The sequence below is a fragment of the Mytilus edulis genome, chromosome 4 (genome assembly GCF_963676685.1).
Source record: "Mytilus edulis chromosome 4, xbMytEdul2.2, whole genome shotgun sequence".
Lineage (NCBI taxonomy): Eukaryota > Metazoa > Mollusca > Bivalvia > Mytilida > Mytilidae > Mytilus > Mytilus edulis.
In genome coordinates, this window is record NC_092347.1 from 56,445,758 (window position 1) to 56,461,713 (window position 15,956).

A 15,956-nucleotide genomic window follows, 5' to 3' on the forward strand; every position below is an offset into this window, starting at 1 on the left:
GTTGCAAAGAAGGAATGTAAGCTGTACATGTCTGCCTGGCATGGTTCATCTGACCTTGACCTCATTTTCATGGTTCATTGGTCAATTTTCTTGTTTTTTAGAAACTATAGGTTGCAATTCTGTAAATATAGACAATGCAATTTGCCATAGGAACTTGGATCTTTGCAGCTAAAACTGTAACACTTTTACTAGGAAGTTTCTTGAAAAATAACATCCCAGAAAGGAAAATGTATATGCACTTCTACAGACATGTGACAGAGTTGTCAAGCCACAACAGTTTGGGTCTCATAACTGGGGATTTTTTATCAATTTTTTTTGGCGTACCCAATGTTTTTTGTGTGTTGAAACTGCATATCTTCCTTTTTTTGTAAAAAGAACTGATTCCATACCTGCAGACACCTGCCATTTTGACTTGATAATAATAGAAGATAAGGGGTTTTCAAATTTTTATTCATCATATATATTTTAAGATATGTAATAACAAGTTACAATAACAGAACAATATAAAATTTCAAACAATAGTCCCTATGTTGAATGTTTCTTATAATGTTTATACTAAAGCACTAAATCAATAAGTTATTTTACACAACAGTTAAAGCACACTTGTTTAAATGTCACAAGAGAACATGATTTTAAATAAACATATAAAGCACAGTTTTTACAAGAGCACTAATCATTGTTAAACATTAATTAGTTCAACCACAATTTAAGAAATTGACTGTTTGTATAAGGCACAAGCTGCTTTGCGGCTTTGCCTAGTTCTAATAGTACTATTTTATCAAAGGTCAAAATATAGCAGTGTGTGGCATATTTTCAACATTAATACGTCCTGAACATCTAAAATTTTAAACTGACACTAAAATTCTATCTTTACCTTCATTTTTGGACCTTATTCGGTGAAATATTTTTGATCAACAATATGAAAAGAAATTAAATTCCAAAAATTAATATATACTTACTTAAAAGATCTTAATCTTTTAGTGTTGTTTTTTTTCGTTTTCAAAAGAGAACTTACTCGTACTGCCGAGCCGGCTTCAGCTGGTCGAAATGGGCAACCAAAGTTTGAAATTTTGCCATTCACAGTTTCCATAGATCTGTTTTATTGAATTTTAAAATTTTTGTCTTTTCATTTCTTAATCTTGATTATTAGTATTTAAGAACCAAAAAAAAATCTTGAATCTTTGCAGAATATAAATTTGAAACAGGAAAAACAAAGGTCATATACACTATTAATAATGTATCGTGTGTTTTCTTAAAATATTGTCGAGAGCTTTGATTACGAATACACTCACGATAAAATCTGAAGAGTTCCTAGTAAGGTCAGGTGACCTTCGCCCATTGGTGTTTGTTGGCAATTGATATATCATAAAAAACAGAATTTAAACAATTTTTCAAGATACTTTAGATGTCATAGTTTCCAAAGGTAACATATAATCACATATATTTAATTCTTCCAGTAATTTACAAATACAAATCGTCATTAGTAAATAAAATAGAAACTAAGACGCCAGAATAAAACTTTCTACGACTATAAATAATATGCAGTAAATAATTGGAAGAAACATGACTTTAGAAACATTTGAAACATGACTTTGGAAACATTTGTCCACTTAAATATCTAACTCTGATGGAGGTTCATGGTTTTCTGCATTGTGGAGAGTTGTCATGGTAGCAATGTAGTAAAAATGATCATCACAATTTTCGAAAAAATAGGGCCATCACTCTTGGTGAATAAAGTACTGAAAGACATTGGTGTATCACAGGATAATTGAAAGACTGGTTTATTAAAGCTTCTGTTTGCCTGTCGTGGTAGCTGCACAGGTGACACTAAAGTTTTGCCATGTACCCGATATTGAGTTTTGGATATGTATCACTTGGTGTTGCATCACTATTAGTTGATGAGTTATCTCCCTTTCTGTTATTTTGTTCATTTTCCATGATGCTCAATTGAGGATAATTTGTTGCATCAAGGCTTGTATCCAGGTCCAGTCTATTATCTACAAATATATAGACTTAAAGTATATAGTGTATGCTGTAACAAGAAAGTCTTCTAGTTTGCTATTGACCAAAATTCAATTAGTAAAAGAAAATCTTTAAGGCAGAAAGACTATATAGCACATGATATAAACTATTTTTTTGGAAAAGGGAATTCTTGCAATCATATCTGCTTAAGAAAAGTTTACAATAATGAAAATATATTCAGTTTATAGATTATTCACTAAATATTTGTTTTTACATTTAAAAGTAGATCATTTTAACTTATCATAGTTTATACATATACTGTTTTCCACAGAAACAATATGATATTTATCACTGATTGAGAATAGTTTGTTTAAAGACAAATGATTTCACAAATCCTTCTATTCAGATCTACCAATAATATCTTCTTTATATTTTATTTTTACTTTAGGTTAGGTAAAAGCTTCAAAATAGAAAATAAAAAATTGGGGTCACCGACCTCGTTTTCGATTTAAAACGCCATCTTTTTTTATGGAATTAAGAAATCAGGACTTCTAGTCAATAGCAGTGTAATATTTTTTTTAAAGTTGGTATCCCATAAAACTTGTTTGTTCTGTTAACCTAGTTGTTAATACAAATTATTTTATCCATATTCTCAAATGATTTGGCAGAACATGGATCAGACTCGGAGTTGTCAAATACAAAAACTTACAATCATTATGTTAGAAGCGTATATGTTAACTTCTCTAGATGATGATAGATGGACTTTATTTTACACGTTTGCGTCCATGGTTACTGTTTTGTTGGTGTTTATCAGAAATCTAAATATTATATTCGTGTAAAAATGTAATCGCCGTACACATTCAAAATATGTATGTGCAATTTACCATATCCATATATAGGTATATATGTACGAAATGTACCTTTTGCTATAGATACATTGAATTTTGATGACATGATTGATGATTTTCATACTTTCTTAATGACTTGTGGAAATATAAATACAATTATAAACCTACCAAAGAGATTGACTCTAAAGAACAGATAAGTCCATACACGTAGCAAATTATGGAAATTAGTATTATATTATAATTTAATTGGCTCAACTTTTTGTTGAGTATCCAGATTTTGTTTCGGTTCTTGACAGCTAGTTTTGTGTGTTTTTTGTTGTTAGATTGCTGTATAGTTGACTTTCTTTTTATTCATATATTTTGTTATTTGCTGTTTTGTTGTGTGTTTCAGCTACACTAAATTCACATAATTAATGTGTATATTTAATTCTGGAACATGTCTATTATATAAAAACAATTTTCATTTTCTTCTCGGCAAATCTACCTATCAAACGATTGTCACTCTCTCCATCGGGTCAGAGGAATAACTCTCATTAACGTTTCAGGTTCGCGGAAACCGCGACGTCATAAACCGCTGACGGCATAGTACTGTTGCGCTTGTATATGCGCAAAAACAATAGAGGGATTTGTCTTTAATGTCAAGTTGCAAATATTTCAATCATATTCAAAACAGGGTTTTTTTTAATTTTAAAACAGTAGGTTTTCCCAGGGGTGTTGACTAAGACAAAGAACAAACATTTTGAGACTCACTCTATAGGAGGTATGACAGACGGGATTCCGATTGAAAAGATGATATATGCAGGGGGTGAGTGTAGGTCATCAATTTGTTGCAAGCATTTTCTAGGATGAAAAGAACCATGGGATATACCTTGATCATGTTTATCATAAATTTCTGCATCTACTATCAGGTTACTTTCCAAAAATCTCCTGCCCATTAATGCTGCTATTTCTTTAGTTATAAGAATATAATCTGTAGGCAAACCTGGAACTAAAATAGATAATAAAAAAAAACTTAGTTTCTGTCCATCATTCAATTATTCCTAAACTTCTATAAGTTGAGAGAGACTTACAAGTGTATGAAACTTTGAAGTTTATTAACCATACCCCATTTTAAAAGATTATAAGTGTCTCTATAGAAAAGTTACAAAATAAGATCGATATTTGATATTGTAGAAAATATCACAAATAATATCTGAGGATTTTTTGTACTTTCGACCTTTTATATCCTTTATCACTATCTACAGGAGTTTTGTTTAAACTTTCAATCTGGTAGAAAATGTGCTTTTCTATGCTCACTCACAATCAATGGTAAACATAAAAATTCAGTCTACCTTGTTTTTAAATTGTTTTTTTTTTCAAAAGAAGGAAGCATTGTTGATCTCAGTAAACTTGAAGGCTGTACAGTGGTCTTTGATTGTTTACATTCACTTCATTTGAACTCTGATCGATAGCTGTCTCTTTGGCAATCATACCATATCTCCTTCAACATGGATGGTTGATACAGCACAATTGCCATTGATAGTATTCCACATACAATTTACATGTATTTTCTTCTAAGTATATAATACTGTATATCATTTTTTTTCACTTTACTCCTGGCATCTAAAGAAATGCCAAAATATGACTCCACATATATTTCCTTGCATATCCTATCATTTATGGCTGTTTGAAAGACTATTAATCTGATGTACAGTAGTTGTCGTTTGTTTATCTAATCTATACGTGTTTCTCGTTTTTTTATATAGATTAGACCGTTGGTTTTCCCGTTTGAATGGTTTTACACTAGTAATTTTGGGGCCCTTTATAGCTTGTTGTTCGGTGTGAGCCAAGGCTCCGTGTTGAAGGCCATACATTGACCTATAATGGTTTATTTTTATAAATTGTTATTTGGATGGAGAGTTGTCTCATTGGCACTCATACCACATCTTCCTATATCTTTTTAATTATTGTGTCTTTTGTGTTGTTTGAGAGATCACAAGAATATGTATGTATACTTCATAAAAACATCTGATTTCATAATGTCAACACAGCAATCATTGACTGGTTAAAAATGTTTTTAATGGCGTTCCATTGATTATTGTCATCACCCTAACGTTTTGCATGTAATGTAAAAAAAAAAGAAGACATTTACACATATATTAGTATACCTTGTGTCTGTAATGTTCAAAACCTTCAACTTTATTATACTCCAATGTGGAAATTTTAATTTCCTTGAAAGTGTTTTTTCATTTGTGGTACTCATTTGTTTGATATTGATCAACTGTTCGTTAAAGTCTTATGAAAGGAGTGACTAGTGAAAAATAGTGTTTATCCAATTCTTGAACCAATGCATTTATATATCATAAATTTAGTATTCTGTGCATGATTTTATCATTTTTTAAGGATCCATATAAAGTATAATCGTCAAAAAAAAATTCTCACGATCTGTTGATTTGAAAATATGGCAGCTAATTAATTGTCGTGTTTTGAGGCTGAAGTGTACAGATTGTCACCTTATAGTAAACAATCAAAAAAGAAGCATGGATATTGAGTGCAGGTTATTCAGTGTACACCACATTTTTGAAGTTATTTCTTCATAGACAGAAAAAAATATGACAGTTATTCCTTAAATTAAAAACGTATTCATAATTTTTTTTTATTTGAAGTTTCATTTGATTTATAAAAGTAAGTTTATGTTGATTACAACTTTAACAATTCAATAGTTATTTTTTCTCATGTATTTTCCTATTCAGTGAAATTTGTACGCAGTGAAAATTTAACCTGCCATCATATCGTGAAAAAAAGCCAACACATGAAAAATCTTATATACGGTAATAATTTATATACCACAACCAACAAAATATAGATGAGGGAGAAAATCTGAGACCACTGTTTGACTTACCTAATTGTGAACTCAGTGGTTTAATCAAGTTATGGTTTTCCATTATCCACTTGACAAACTCTGATCTGCTGAAACCTAAAAAACTGTATGATTTAACAACACTAATAAAAACATAACTTCACTTCAGAAGTGTTTGCTTTGCTCTGGGAAACCTGAAAATATTTAAAAATAAAATATGAGATGCATAATTTCAAAGGTGCAGAGGTTTCTGTGTTTATATTCAATCGACATAGGAACAAACAAATCTTTTGAGTTACATTAATTTCAGAAATTATTGCAGGCATTTTTTTATTGCATATTATGGTTAAGACTAGTTAAGTATCGCAATAATAAGATCTCATTGGTTGATGTGCCTTGACATCGACCAGTACTATTTTCTAGCTATGTTAGGAAAACACTAAATGATATTGAAATGTTACTTATAAATCATTCATAAGGTCTTTGCTTACATGAAAGTACAGCCAAATTAAGCAAAAAGTTCCTATAACTCCTGTAAAAATCATTAATGACTAGAACACACCCGCGAAATCACGGGAATTAGAGCTTGGTTGAAAGTAATATAAACTGTTGTAGGTAGATTTTTTGTAAAAGATTTTGAGTCTGGAGAATTTCAGTAAAAGATTGCATGTCTGGAGAATTTTGGAAAAAGGTATCAAAATTCACAAGTACTAGAAAACAGCCCTCTCTCTTGTTTCCAACATTCGTTATTATTTTTTTTTTCTGTTAAATTCTATCATTTTCACGTTTCTGTACACTATGAACGTACGTTTACTATAAATAAAGTGTATTTGCTATTAACTATCAATTTTAAATTTCTTCTCGACTCCTAGGCGATCACTGCTATTTTATATAGAGAGTCTCCATCAAAGCGATTATTGTCCTGTCCCTGAGTACTCTTATGAAATTTTTGTCCATGTTTAAAACAGGAAGTCATGTTTGACTTAAAAGGGAAATCGCAGGCATTTTAAGCTTGGTTGAAAGTATGTTAACTATTTTAGGTTGATTTTTTGTAAAAGATTTTATGTCTGGAGAATTTAAGAAATGATATCAAAAGTCACATGGAGACAGGACAATATTTTTAAGCTCTCTCTCTCTTTTTCAAAGTCCGTGATTATTTTGTTTTCTGTTAAAGTCCATTATTTTCGAGTCTCTGTATACTAAGAACATACGTATCTATATTATAAATATTAAAGTGTATTTAATTTTCTATTAACTATTAATTCTAAGTTTCTTCTCCATAGCGATCACTGCTATATTATATAAAAAGTCCCTTTATACTATAGTAGTATATAAATCATAGTATACATGCAGATAATGGCGAAATAATTGTCCTGTATCCGTCCAAGTACTTATGAAAATTATGTGTAAGTGAAACCAAGGTTTAATAGTAGTGGTTCTTAAGATCTAAATACCACGATATCACGCTCTGATTGGCTTATTTATTTTTCATTTTTATTATCTATCATACAATTGGTTCTCAGTGTTAAAACCGGTAGTCATGTCTGTCTTAAAAGTCAGTCAGATGTTGGAAACAGTGTCCGGACGCCTTTATTTTCTTTTTTCTCACAAAATAACCCAAACTGAATACTCATAAGAATGGATGACAAATGCGACTATGCATGGGTACCTATAGGACATAGAGTATGATGATTAATTTATTGTGGGAGGAAGAGAAGCTTCACACAAAGTGAGATCTTCTCGTTTGATAGTATAGATACCCTGATTTTTCTATTCCTTGATTAAGAAATTAAGAAAAAAGAGGAGATAATCAGCCAAATAGATAAACTTAAAGCTACAGAAAGAAGTTGTGATGACCTGATGATGGTTCCCTTCCCTGATTTTCAAAATTCAAGGGGAGATAATCAGCCAAATAGATAAACTTACAGCTTCATGTAAGAGTAGCAATACCCTGATGGTTCTCTTCTGTCATAAACTTCATAAGATGCTGGAAAAACAAATATCTGAACAATTTTAATTGGATTTAAATTAATATAACAAGATGACAAATTAGTAATCACATTTTCAATAAAAGTAAATTTTCAATTTTCACTCTGATCAAATGCAATTAAAATTTGACAGTTAGCAAAAATATCTTAAACATACATTTTTATATTTCAATAGATATATATTGGGGTAAAAAATTTATTTTGGCATTAAAATTATAGATAATTTAGTAGGGAACATGTGTAAGGTACAAAGTTTCAAGTTGATTGGACATCAACTTCATCAAAAACTACCTTGACTGAAAACATTTAACCTGAAGCAAGACAGACGGACAAACAAACAAACAAACAAACAAACGAACAAATGAACAAACAAACAGACCAACTGATCGTAAAACATAATACCCCTAGGTTGAGCATAAAAACAAAATCCTCATTTTCATGTATCTAACAATGATCAAAACCATTCCTTTACATTCAATAGTTAGCAAATTCTGTTTACCTCTGCATTAGAATGTTTAGTCTATGTTTTCCCATATTCTTCAATTTTTTTTCTTCATAAAATGCAAATAAAAAATAAAAGAAGATACCCTTTTACCATTTTTATTGGTTTTAACATACCGTAAAGGCATTGTATCAAGAGCTGAGCATATTCTACAGAACCATGATCTCCTTTAAGTACCTCAAACACTTGTTTTTCAAAATTCTAGAATAAAAAAGACAATATATGACTAACAAAAAGACCTTTTATTATTAGTTAGTGGCTTTGAACTAGCTGTCAGATAACTGCAAGTACTCTCAGATCTGTTCCTAGTTTCTTTTTGTTGTTGGGATGTACAAGTACACGGTCATATCCACTTGAATTTTTGTCCATCTGATGAGTTAAGCCTTTTTCAACAGATTTTTATAATTCGTTCTTATGTTGTACTGTTATACCAATGTCCCAGGTTAGGGGGAGGTTGGGATCCCACTAACATGTTTAACCCCGCTGCATTATGTATGTATGTGCCTGTCCCAAGTCAGGAGCCAGTAATTAAGTGGTTGTCATTTGTTAATGTGTTACATTTTTGTTTTTTGTTCATTTTTTGTACATAAATAAGGCCATTAGTTTTCTCGCTTGAATTGTTTTACATTGTCATTTTAGGGCCTTTTATAGCTAACTATGCGGTATGGGCTTTGCTTATTGTTGAAGGCCGTATGATGACCTATAGTTGTTAATTTCTGTGTCATTTTGGTCTCTTGTGGACAGTTGTCTCATTGTCAATCATACCATATCTTCTTTTTTTATATTATATCAGTAGATAAAAGTAAGAACCCAAGTTTTTATTGATTATTTATAACAGAAAAAGTGTCATACTTAAATTGGATTTTTAATAAGGAAAACTTTTGAACAATTTATCTAAACAAGACCTTTGGTTTTCCCAGTTTGAATGGTTTTACACCAATAATTTTGGGTCCCTTTATAGCTTGTTGTTCATTGTGAACCAAAGCTCTGTGTTGAAGGCCGTACATTGACCTATTATGGTTCACTTTTATAAATTGTTATTTGGATGGAGAGTTGTCTCATTAGCACTCACACCACATCTTCCTATATCTAAGAATTCATAATCTAAAATTGACAAAGTTTCAAGAAAACTCGTAATGTTTAGGAACTATTATGTTTTGACAAGGTGTTGCTAAGCAATCGGATAAAATCAAGCTTAATGTGAGCTTAAAATGGTACCCTTTGCAAGGTCCACGAGTTTGCTTATGAATACCCCCAAAATAATTTGGATAAAAAAAAGAAAAAAAATAGCAATGCAATGCAAAATGTTTATGGTGAACATTCTGAGAAATTTTCAATGTAGGGGAAGTTGCTGATATTCAAAAGTTGAACAGACAAGTGAATAGACAGACGAAGAAAATAACTCACAGATGGACTCCCCATTACTAAATACTGCATGATTTTTGTACATTGTATAGAAAAAAAATCTTCTCTTTCCCATTTCTAAAGACAAACCAAGAGAAAATGATTTAATACTTTCTTATTCATTTCAACATTGTCCTCTTTTTGAGAAAGGCTAATACATAAAAGAATAGCAAATAGAAACGGTGGTTGTGTCAAAGAGACAACTACCCAACAAAAGAGCAGAGCCAGATCTGTGCTTTGGCTGGAGCCTAAACAATAATGTTTATTATTATGCCATTGAGTGAACTAAATGTCTGTGGTTTTTTATGTTTGACTTACCCGGACTATAAAAATCCAGAGAAATTCCATGACTCTTCTGTAACAGCTTCTGTATAACCACTCTTGTAATGAGTTAATGTAAGACTGTAGGAACTGTGTTAATGGTAATAGACATACTTCTACTGGTACCAATAGTCTCTTCAGGGATAGTAATACAGTCACTGCATCATTCACAAATAAATTGATCTATAATAAACAAATAATACCAGGATAATTTGTTGACTTTCCAAGAAAAATGATATATTTTTCATTCTTAGAGGATTTGATTAAATATAATAAAAAAAAATGGTATGATTTCCTATGAAACAACTCACCACCAGATACCAAATGATATAAATACATGATTATTTACCTTGTTTTAACCAGCCTTTTGAATAAAGGAACACATTAATTCTTTAATGACCTTGCTTTTGTCTGTCAATGATATGTTTACAATGTTTAAACCTTTCTAAGATAATTACCCTGTATGCCATAATTCGACACAATACACCAACTACATGTGATATATGACAGAAATCTGATGGATTCTGGGACGTCTGCTCCTTCCAATCATCACTATCTGTATAAATATGGGAAAGTAGAAAAAATTTCATAATTCATTAAATAACTTTAAGATATACATGTAGTTGTAAATCTTAATCTGCTGAGATTTCAATGAATAGTTTTGTGATCTATCTCCAGTCTCATTTAGATTTTCAAAAAATCTTTAATTAGGTTTTCCTAACAAGTAATTTTTCTCCTGGAAAATTAATATTTCCCCCTTATTGGATAACGCAGTGAAAAATTGATCTAGATTACAATATACCTGCACTTTTCTGTTGCTGTGAAACAGGGTTATACAGAGCCTTAAACTACAATATACCTGTGCTTTTCTGTTGCTGTGAAACAGGGTTATACAAAGCCTGAAATTACAATATACCTGTGCTTTTCTGTTGCTGTGAAACAGGGTTATACAAAGCCTGAAATTACAATATACCTGTGCTTTTCTGTTGCTGTGAAACAGGGTTATACAAAGCCTTAAATTACAATATACCTGTGCTTTTCTGTTGCTGTGAAACAGGGTTATACAGAGCCTTAAATTACAATATACCTGTGCTTTTCTGTTGCTGTGAAACAGAGTTATACAAAGCCTTAAATTACAATATACCTGTACTTTTCTGTTGCTGTGAAACAGGGTTATACAAAGCCTTAAATTACAACATACCTGTGCTTTTCTGTTTCTGTGAAACAGGGTTATACAAAGCCTTAAATTACAATTTACCTGTGCTTTTCTGTTGCTGTGAAACAGGGTTATACAAAGCCTTAGATTACAATAAACCTGTACTTTTCTGTTGCTGTGAAACAGGGTTATATAGAGCCTTAAATTACAATATACCTGTGCTTTTCCGTTGCTGTGAAACAGAGTTATACAAAGCCTTAAATTAAAATATACCTGTACTTTTCTGTTGCTGTGAAACAGGGTTATACAAAGCCTTAAATTACAACATACCTGTGCTTTTCTGTTTCTGTGAAAGTGTGAAACAGGGTTATACAAAGCCTTAAATTACAATTTACCTGTGCTTTTCTGTTGCTATGAAACAGGGTTATACAAAGCCTTAAATTCAATATACCTGTGCTTTTCTGTTGCTGTGAAACAGGGTTATACAAAGCCTTAAATTACAATTTACCTGTGCTTTTCTGTTGCTGTGAAACAGGGTTATACAAAGCCTTAGATTACAATATACCTGTACTTTTCTGTTGCTGTGAAACAGGGTTATACAAAGCCTTAAATTACAATATACCTGTGCTTTTCTGTTGCTGTGAAACAGAGTTATACAAAGCCTTAAATTACAATATACCTGTACTTTTCTGTTTCTGTGAAACAGGGTTATACAAAGCCTTAAATTACAATATACCTGTGCTTTTCTGTTGCTGTGAAACAGAGTTATACAAAGCCTTAAATTACAATATACCTGTACTTTTCTGTTTCTGTGAAACAGGGTTATACAAAGCCTTAAATTACAATATACCTGTGCTTTTCTGTTGCTGTGAAACAGAGTTATACAAAGCCTTAAATTACAATATACCTGTACTTTTCTGTTTCTGTGAAAGAGTTATACAAAGCCTTAAATTACAATATACCTGTACTTTTCTGTTTCTGTGAAACAGAGTTATACAAAGCCTTAAATTACATTATCCCCGGCTTAGTATATATCTAGGAATTTGATTGGTTAAAGCACGTCGTTACAAAACCCATAGCCCCTGGGTGTTGCTAACCCATATCTCCGGACGTTGCTAACCATTACCCCGCGGGAACTTCACGCAAGTTTTCCTTAGTTCCATGATTGCTCGTTGTGAAAAATTGAATTCTGTAGATTATCCATGATGTTTGTAATTAAATATTTAATTCATTAACGCCTTTTGTTCTATTATGCCGATCATTTACACTCATTTCATTAAATGCATCACTTGACTGCCACATTTTGAAGGAATGGGACTATAGAACTAGCTATGCAAATGACCCATGTTGACGTCACACCATCTATGACGTAACTCTCACAACATTGAGCGCCAAATTTGACTCATTCCAGTTTCTCTGTCTCTGTATTAAAAACGTCTTATATTTGACTACCTGCAGGGTTCTACCAAAGGTAGTACCCTACACCTCGTAAAAAAGATGTAAAATTTCCAAATTTCAATAAAACTTTTTTAGATTATGAAAAACACGTTGTTTTCACGTTACACTTTGTACCCTAATTTCCATAAAACTCGGCCGATTCGGACTAAGACCAGGGATAAATTCGTTATCTACGTTCATATCCGTAGATATGGGTATTTTATAGCGAACCCTATGATAGTTTTCCATAGATTCACCTGCAAGTTACCTGTCGATTTAAACTTTTGGCAGTTCTATTGTCCCATCTAACAAATACAACAGGTATTGTTCTCTGTGTAGTTTATTCACCAGGACCTTTAAATTTCTTCTAGGAGAAATATATCACTCATTGATTAATTTACCTGAACAAAAAATTGAACTGTCAATGATGAAAAAATACTTATACCAATACTAAGAAAGGACTCACAAAACTGCATGTGGTGTTGTATTTTTTCAAAACCAAAAACTTGTTTTTAATGTGTTCAATATTAATAATGATTTAAAAATTAAAAGTTGATTTCTGATCAAATATTCAATAAATATTTTTGTGTGTTTGATAAATAAAAATTTGAATATTATTATTTTTAAATTAAGGTCTTCATAAACATAGTCTATAAATTAACAACAACAAAAACATGCAAATTCTTTGGAAAATACTAAAAAATGTGTCTAAAATATACTTTTTATTATTAAATCAGATTTTATATTGAACAGATTGAAAATATATTAATAGTATATTGAATAAATACAATATTGCATACAGTTTATGTGAGTTTATAGAAGTATTTCAATAAAAAAACAGATAATTTTTTGGTCAGGTAAATTAATCAATGAGTGATATATTTCTCCTAGAAGAAATTTAAAGGTCTTGGTGAATGAACTATACAGAGAACAATACCTGTTGTATTTGTTAGATGGGACAATAGAACTGCCAAAAGTTTAAATCGACAGGTAGCTTGCAGGTGAATCTATGGAAAACTATCATAGGGTTCGCTATAACACCCTTCAGTACCCTGTACACCCTTCGGCTACGCCTCAAGGTGTACTGGGGTACTTCAGGGTGTTAAAATACCCATATCTACGGATATGAACGTAGATAACTTATAATATACCTGTACTTTTCTGTTTCTGTGAAACAGGGTTATACAAAGCCTTAAATTACAATTTACCTGTGCTTTTCTGTTGCTGTGGAACAGGGTTATACAGAGCCTTAAATTACAATATACCTGTGCTTTTCTGTTGCTGTGAAACAGAGTTATACAAAGCCTTAAATTACAATTTACCTGTACTTTTCTGTTGCTGTGAAACAGGGTTATACAAAGCCTTAAATTACAACATACCTGTGCTTTTCTGTTTCTGTGAAACAGGGTTATACAAAGCTTTAAATTACAATTTACCTGTGCTTTTCTGTTGTTGTGAAACAGGGTTATACAAAGCCTTAAATTACAATATACCTGTACTTTTCTGTTGACACTTTAAAAATGTTTCCTAATCTTTTATAATAGACATCTATACATTCCAACAGCATGAACACATTATTAATCCTAGTACACATCTACAAAGTAAACATTCAATTAAAAAAATATACAAATATTCCTGTATTCAATTTGTCCTAAAACGCTTAAGTTCTGAATTACAGAAATCCAAGCAAAAAATAGTTTTCATTTTTAAACTTGTGAGTGAAAAGAGTAAAAATATTAATTTTAAGCAATATATTGTATCATACTCAATTCCACTATATTTCCTTTTGTTTTATTTACTCTTTTCAGAAATAAAGAATTTTACTCTATAACAATGAACAAGAATGCACACTAAGCATCCCCTACTCATAATTTAAAGTTTGGTATGGGCAAATAGACAAACAAGATGGATGCCATATAGCCCCACTTTTGGTATATAAAAAATATTAATAAATCACTGGATCCGGCTTTATTGACAATCACTGAATTGAGCCAATTTATTAGAATCATAAATGACAAACTGGATTCTCTCTGATGGTAACCTGTCGGCTGTACTGCTTCTGATAAGGTTGTAATATAGTAATAACTCATGTGTGTGCTTCCTCAAAAAATGTACAATGTATGTTTTTCTGTATACCTTTGTTCAACTTAGGTGATACCAGAATAATATGATATACTACATCAAAAGACTCTAGAATACTGTCATATAGCTCAAATAGGTTTAATAGCGACTTTAGTCAAAGCTTGATATTATAAACTTTAGAGCTAACAAAATGCAAGATGGAAAAAAAAATGTTGAGGTTATGAATGTTTAATGATAGTTTGTAATGACATGCTTTACAAGTATTTTTCCCTCCTTATTTCTATTGGCTTTTAATAAACTGGTAGATGAAGAGTAAAGATACTCACCAAGGAACCAGTCAACTTCCTTGTCTCACTATTTGTAGTTCGTTCCACACAAGTCAAAACATAAAATGTTATTTGCATACAAGTGAAGAATGTTATTCATCATCTACAAAATAAATATTAATCCATACATGTTTTAAAGCAAAAGTATTTGATGGAAAATAATGTTATCGATTTCAAAAACAAAAGAGAAGAAAAATGATTGTTAAAAGTATCTAATCAACCTATTTTAGGACAACAATTTGCTATCAATAAATATAATTGAAAATTGAAAATAAATAACTAGCGAAGTTCATATTATTTAAGATAAAAAAAAATCTTCATCAAATACCAAACATTTATCTTTTAATATATCTTGTGTTTTAAGACACTATTTATCTTTTGCGCAGGGACAGTTTTTTTTAATGAACAAACAAATCTTCATACTCAAAGTCAATTTTTTTTTATTGTTATACAGGAATAAGACCTAACCTTTTATTCAATTTCCTTCTGGAATAAATATCTTTTTACTAGAAATTTTGAACCAAACAATTTTTTATTTTAAAGAAAATTTGACCATCCCTCCCTCCCTATCCCAACAAAAAAAGATGAATGGTTGGCATCTAAACTATTCATAGATATCTATATGAATCACTGTACCTTTATATTTGTTTCAAGTAATTTCCTCTTCATTTCATAAGAAGAAATGGAAGCCATCTGGTATGTTCCAACTGTCCACACACTCTGCACAAATGACTGACATAATGGTTGACTGAATTCCACTAGTCTTTGTAAAATAACAACTATATCCAGAACTGGACCTGATACAGGTAGTACAGCTGTTTTCTTCACCTTTGAACTTGTATTGCTACACGAGGAGATTAACCTTACAGACGGTTCTGCTTTAAGTTTATGGGCAATTGGCTTAATAAGTTTTGGACTGGCAGTTTTTATGTTCCCAAAATTTTCACTTTGATCTGAATCTAAATATGGTACAAGTGGTACAGTTTTAATATGTCATGGTTGGCCAGGTTCCTCATGTACAACATTTTTTATCACAGTTTTTACAGGATCTAGGTTGGTCATTAGTTTGAGCAATTTCAGACAATCGAATG

General features: G+C 31.2%; 1 protein-coding gene across 1 annotated transcript; it reads right to left on the minus strand.

The window, feature by feature from the left end:
• Positions 1 to 433: 433 nt before the first annotated feature.
• LOC139520006 (uncharacterized) lies at positions 434 to 15,947 on the minus strand. The gene is made up of 10 exons (XM_071312370.1): positions 15,502 to 15,947; positions 14,866 to 14,968; positions 13,951 to 14,051; positions 10,323 to 10,420; positions 9,862 to 10,047; positions 8,256 to 8,340; positions 7,576 to 7,636; positions 5,692 to 5,843; positions 3,679 to 3,798; positions 434 to 1,997 (listed from the first exon to the last, which is right to left on the minus strand). The coding sequence occupies exons 4-8, from the start codon at positions 10,332 to 10,334 to the stop codon at positions 5,810 to 5,812; spliced, it is 378 nt and encodes a 125-aa protein (XP_071168471.1). The 5' UTR covers positions 10,335 to 10,420; positions 13,951 to 14,051; positions 14,866 to 14,968; positions 15,502 to 15,947; the 3' UTR covers positions 434 to 1,997; positions 3,679 to 3,798; positions 5,692 to 5,809.
• Between the last annotated feature and the right edge of the window lie 9 nt (positions 15,948 to 15,956).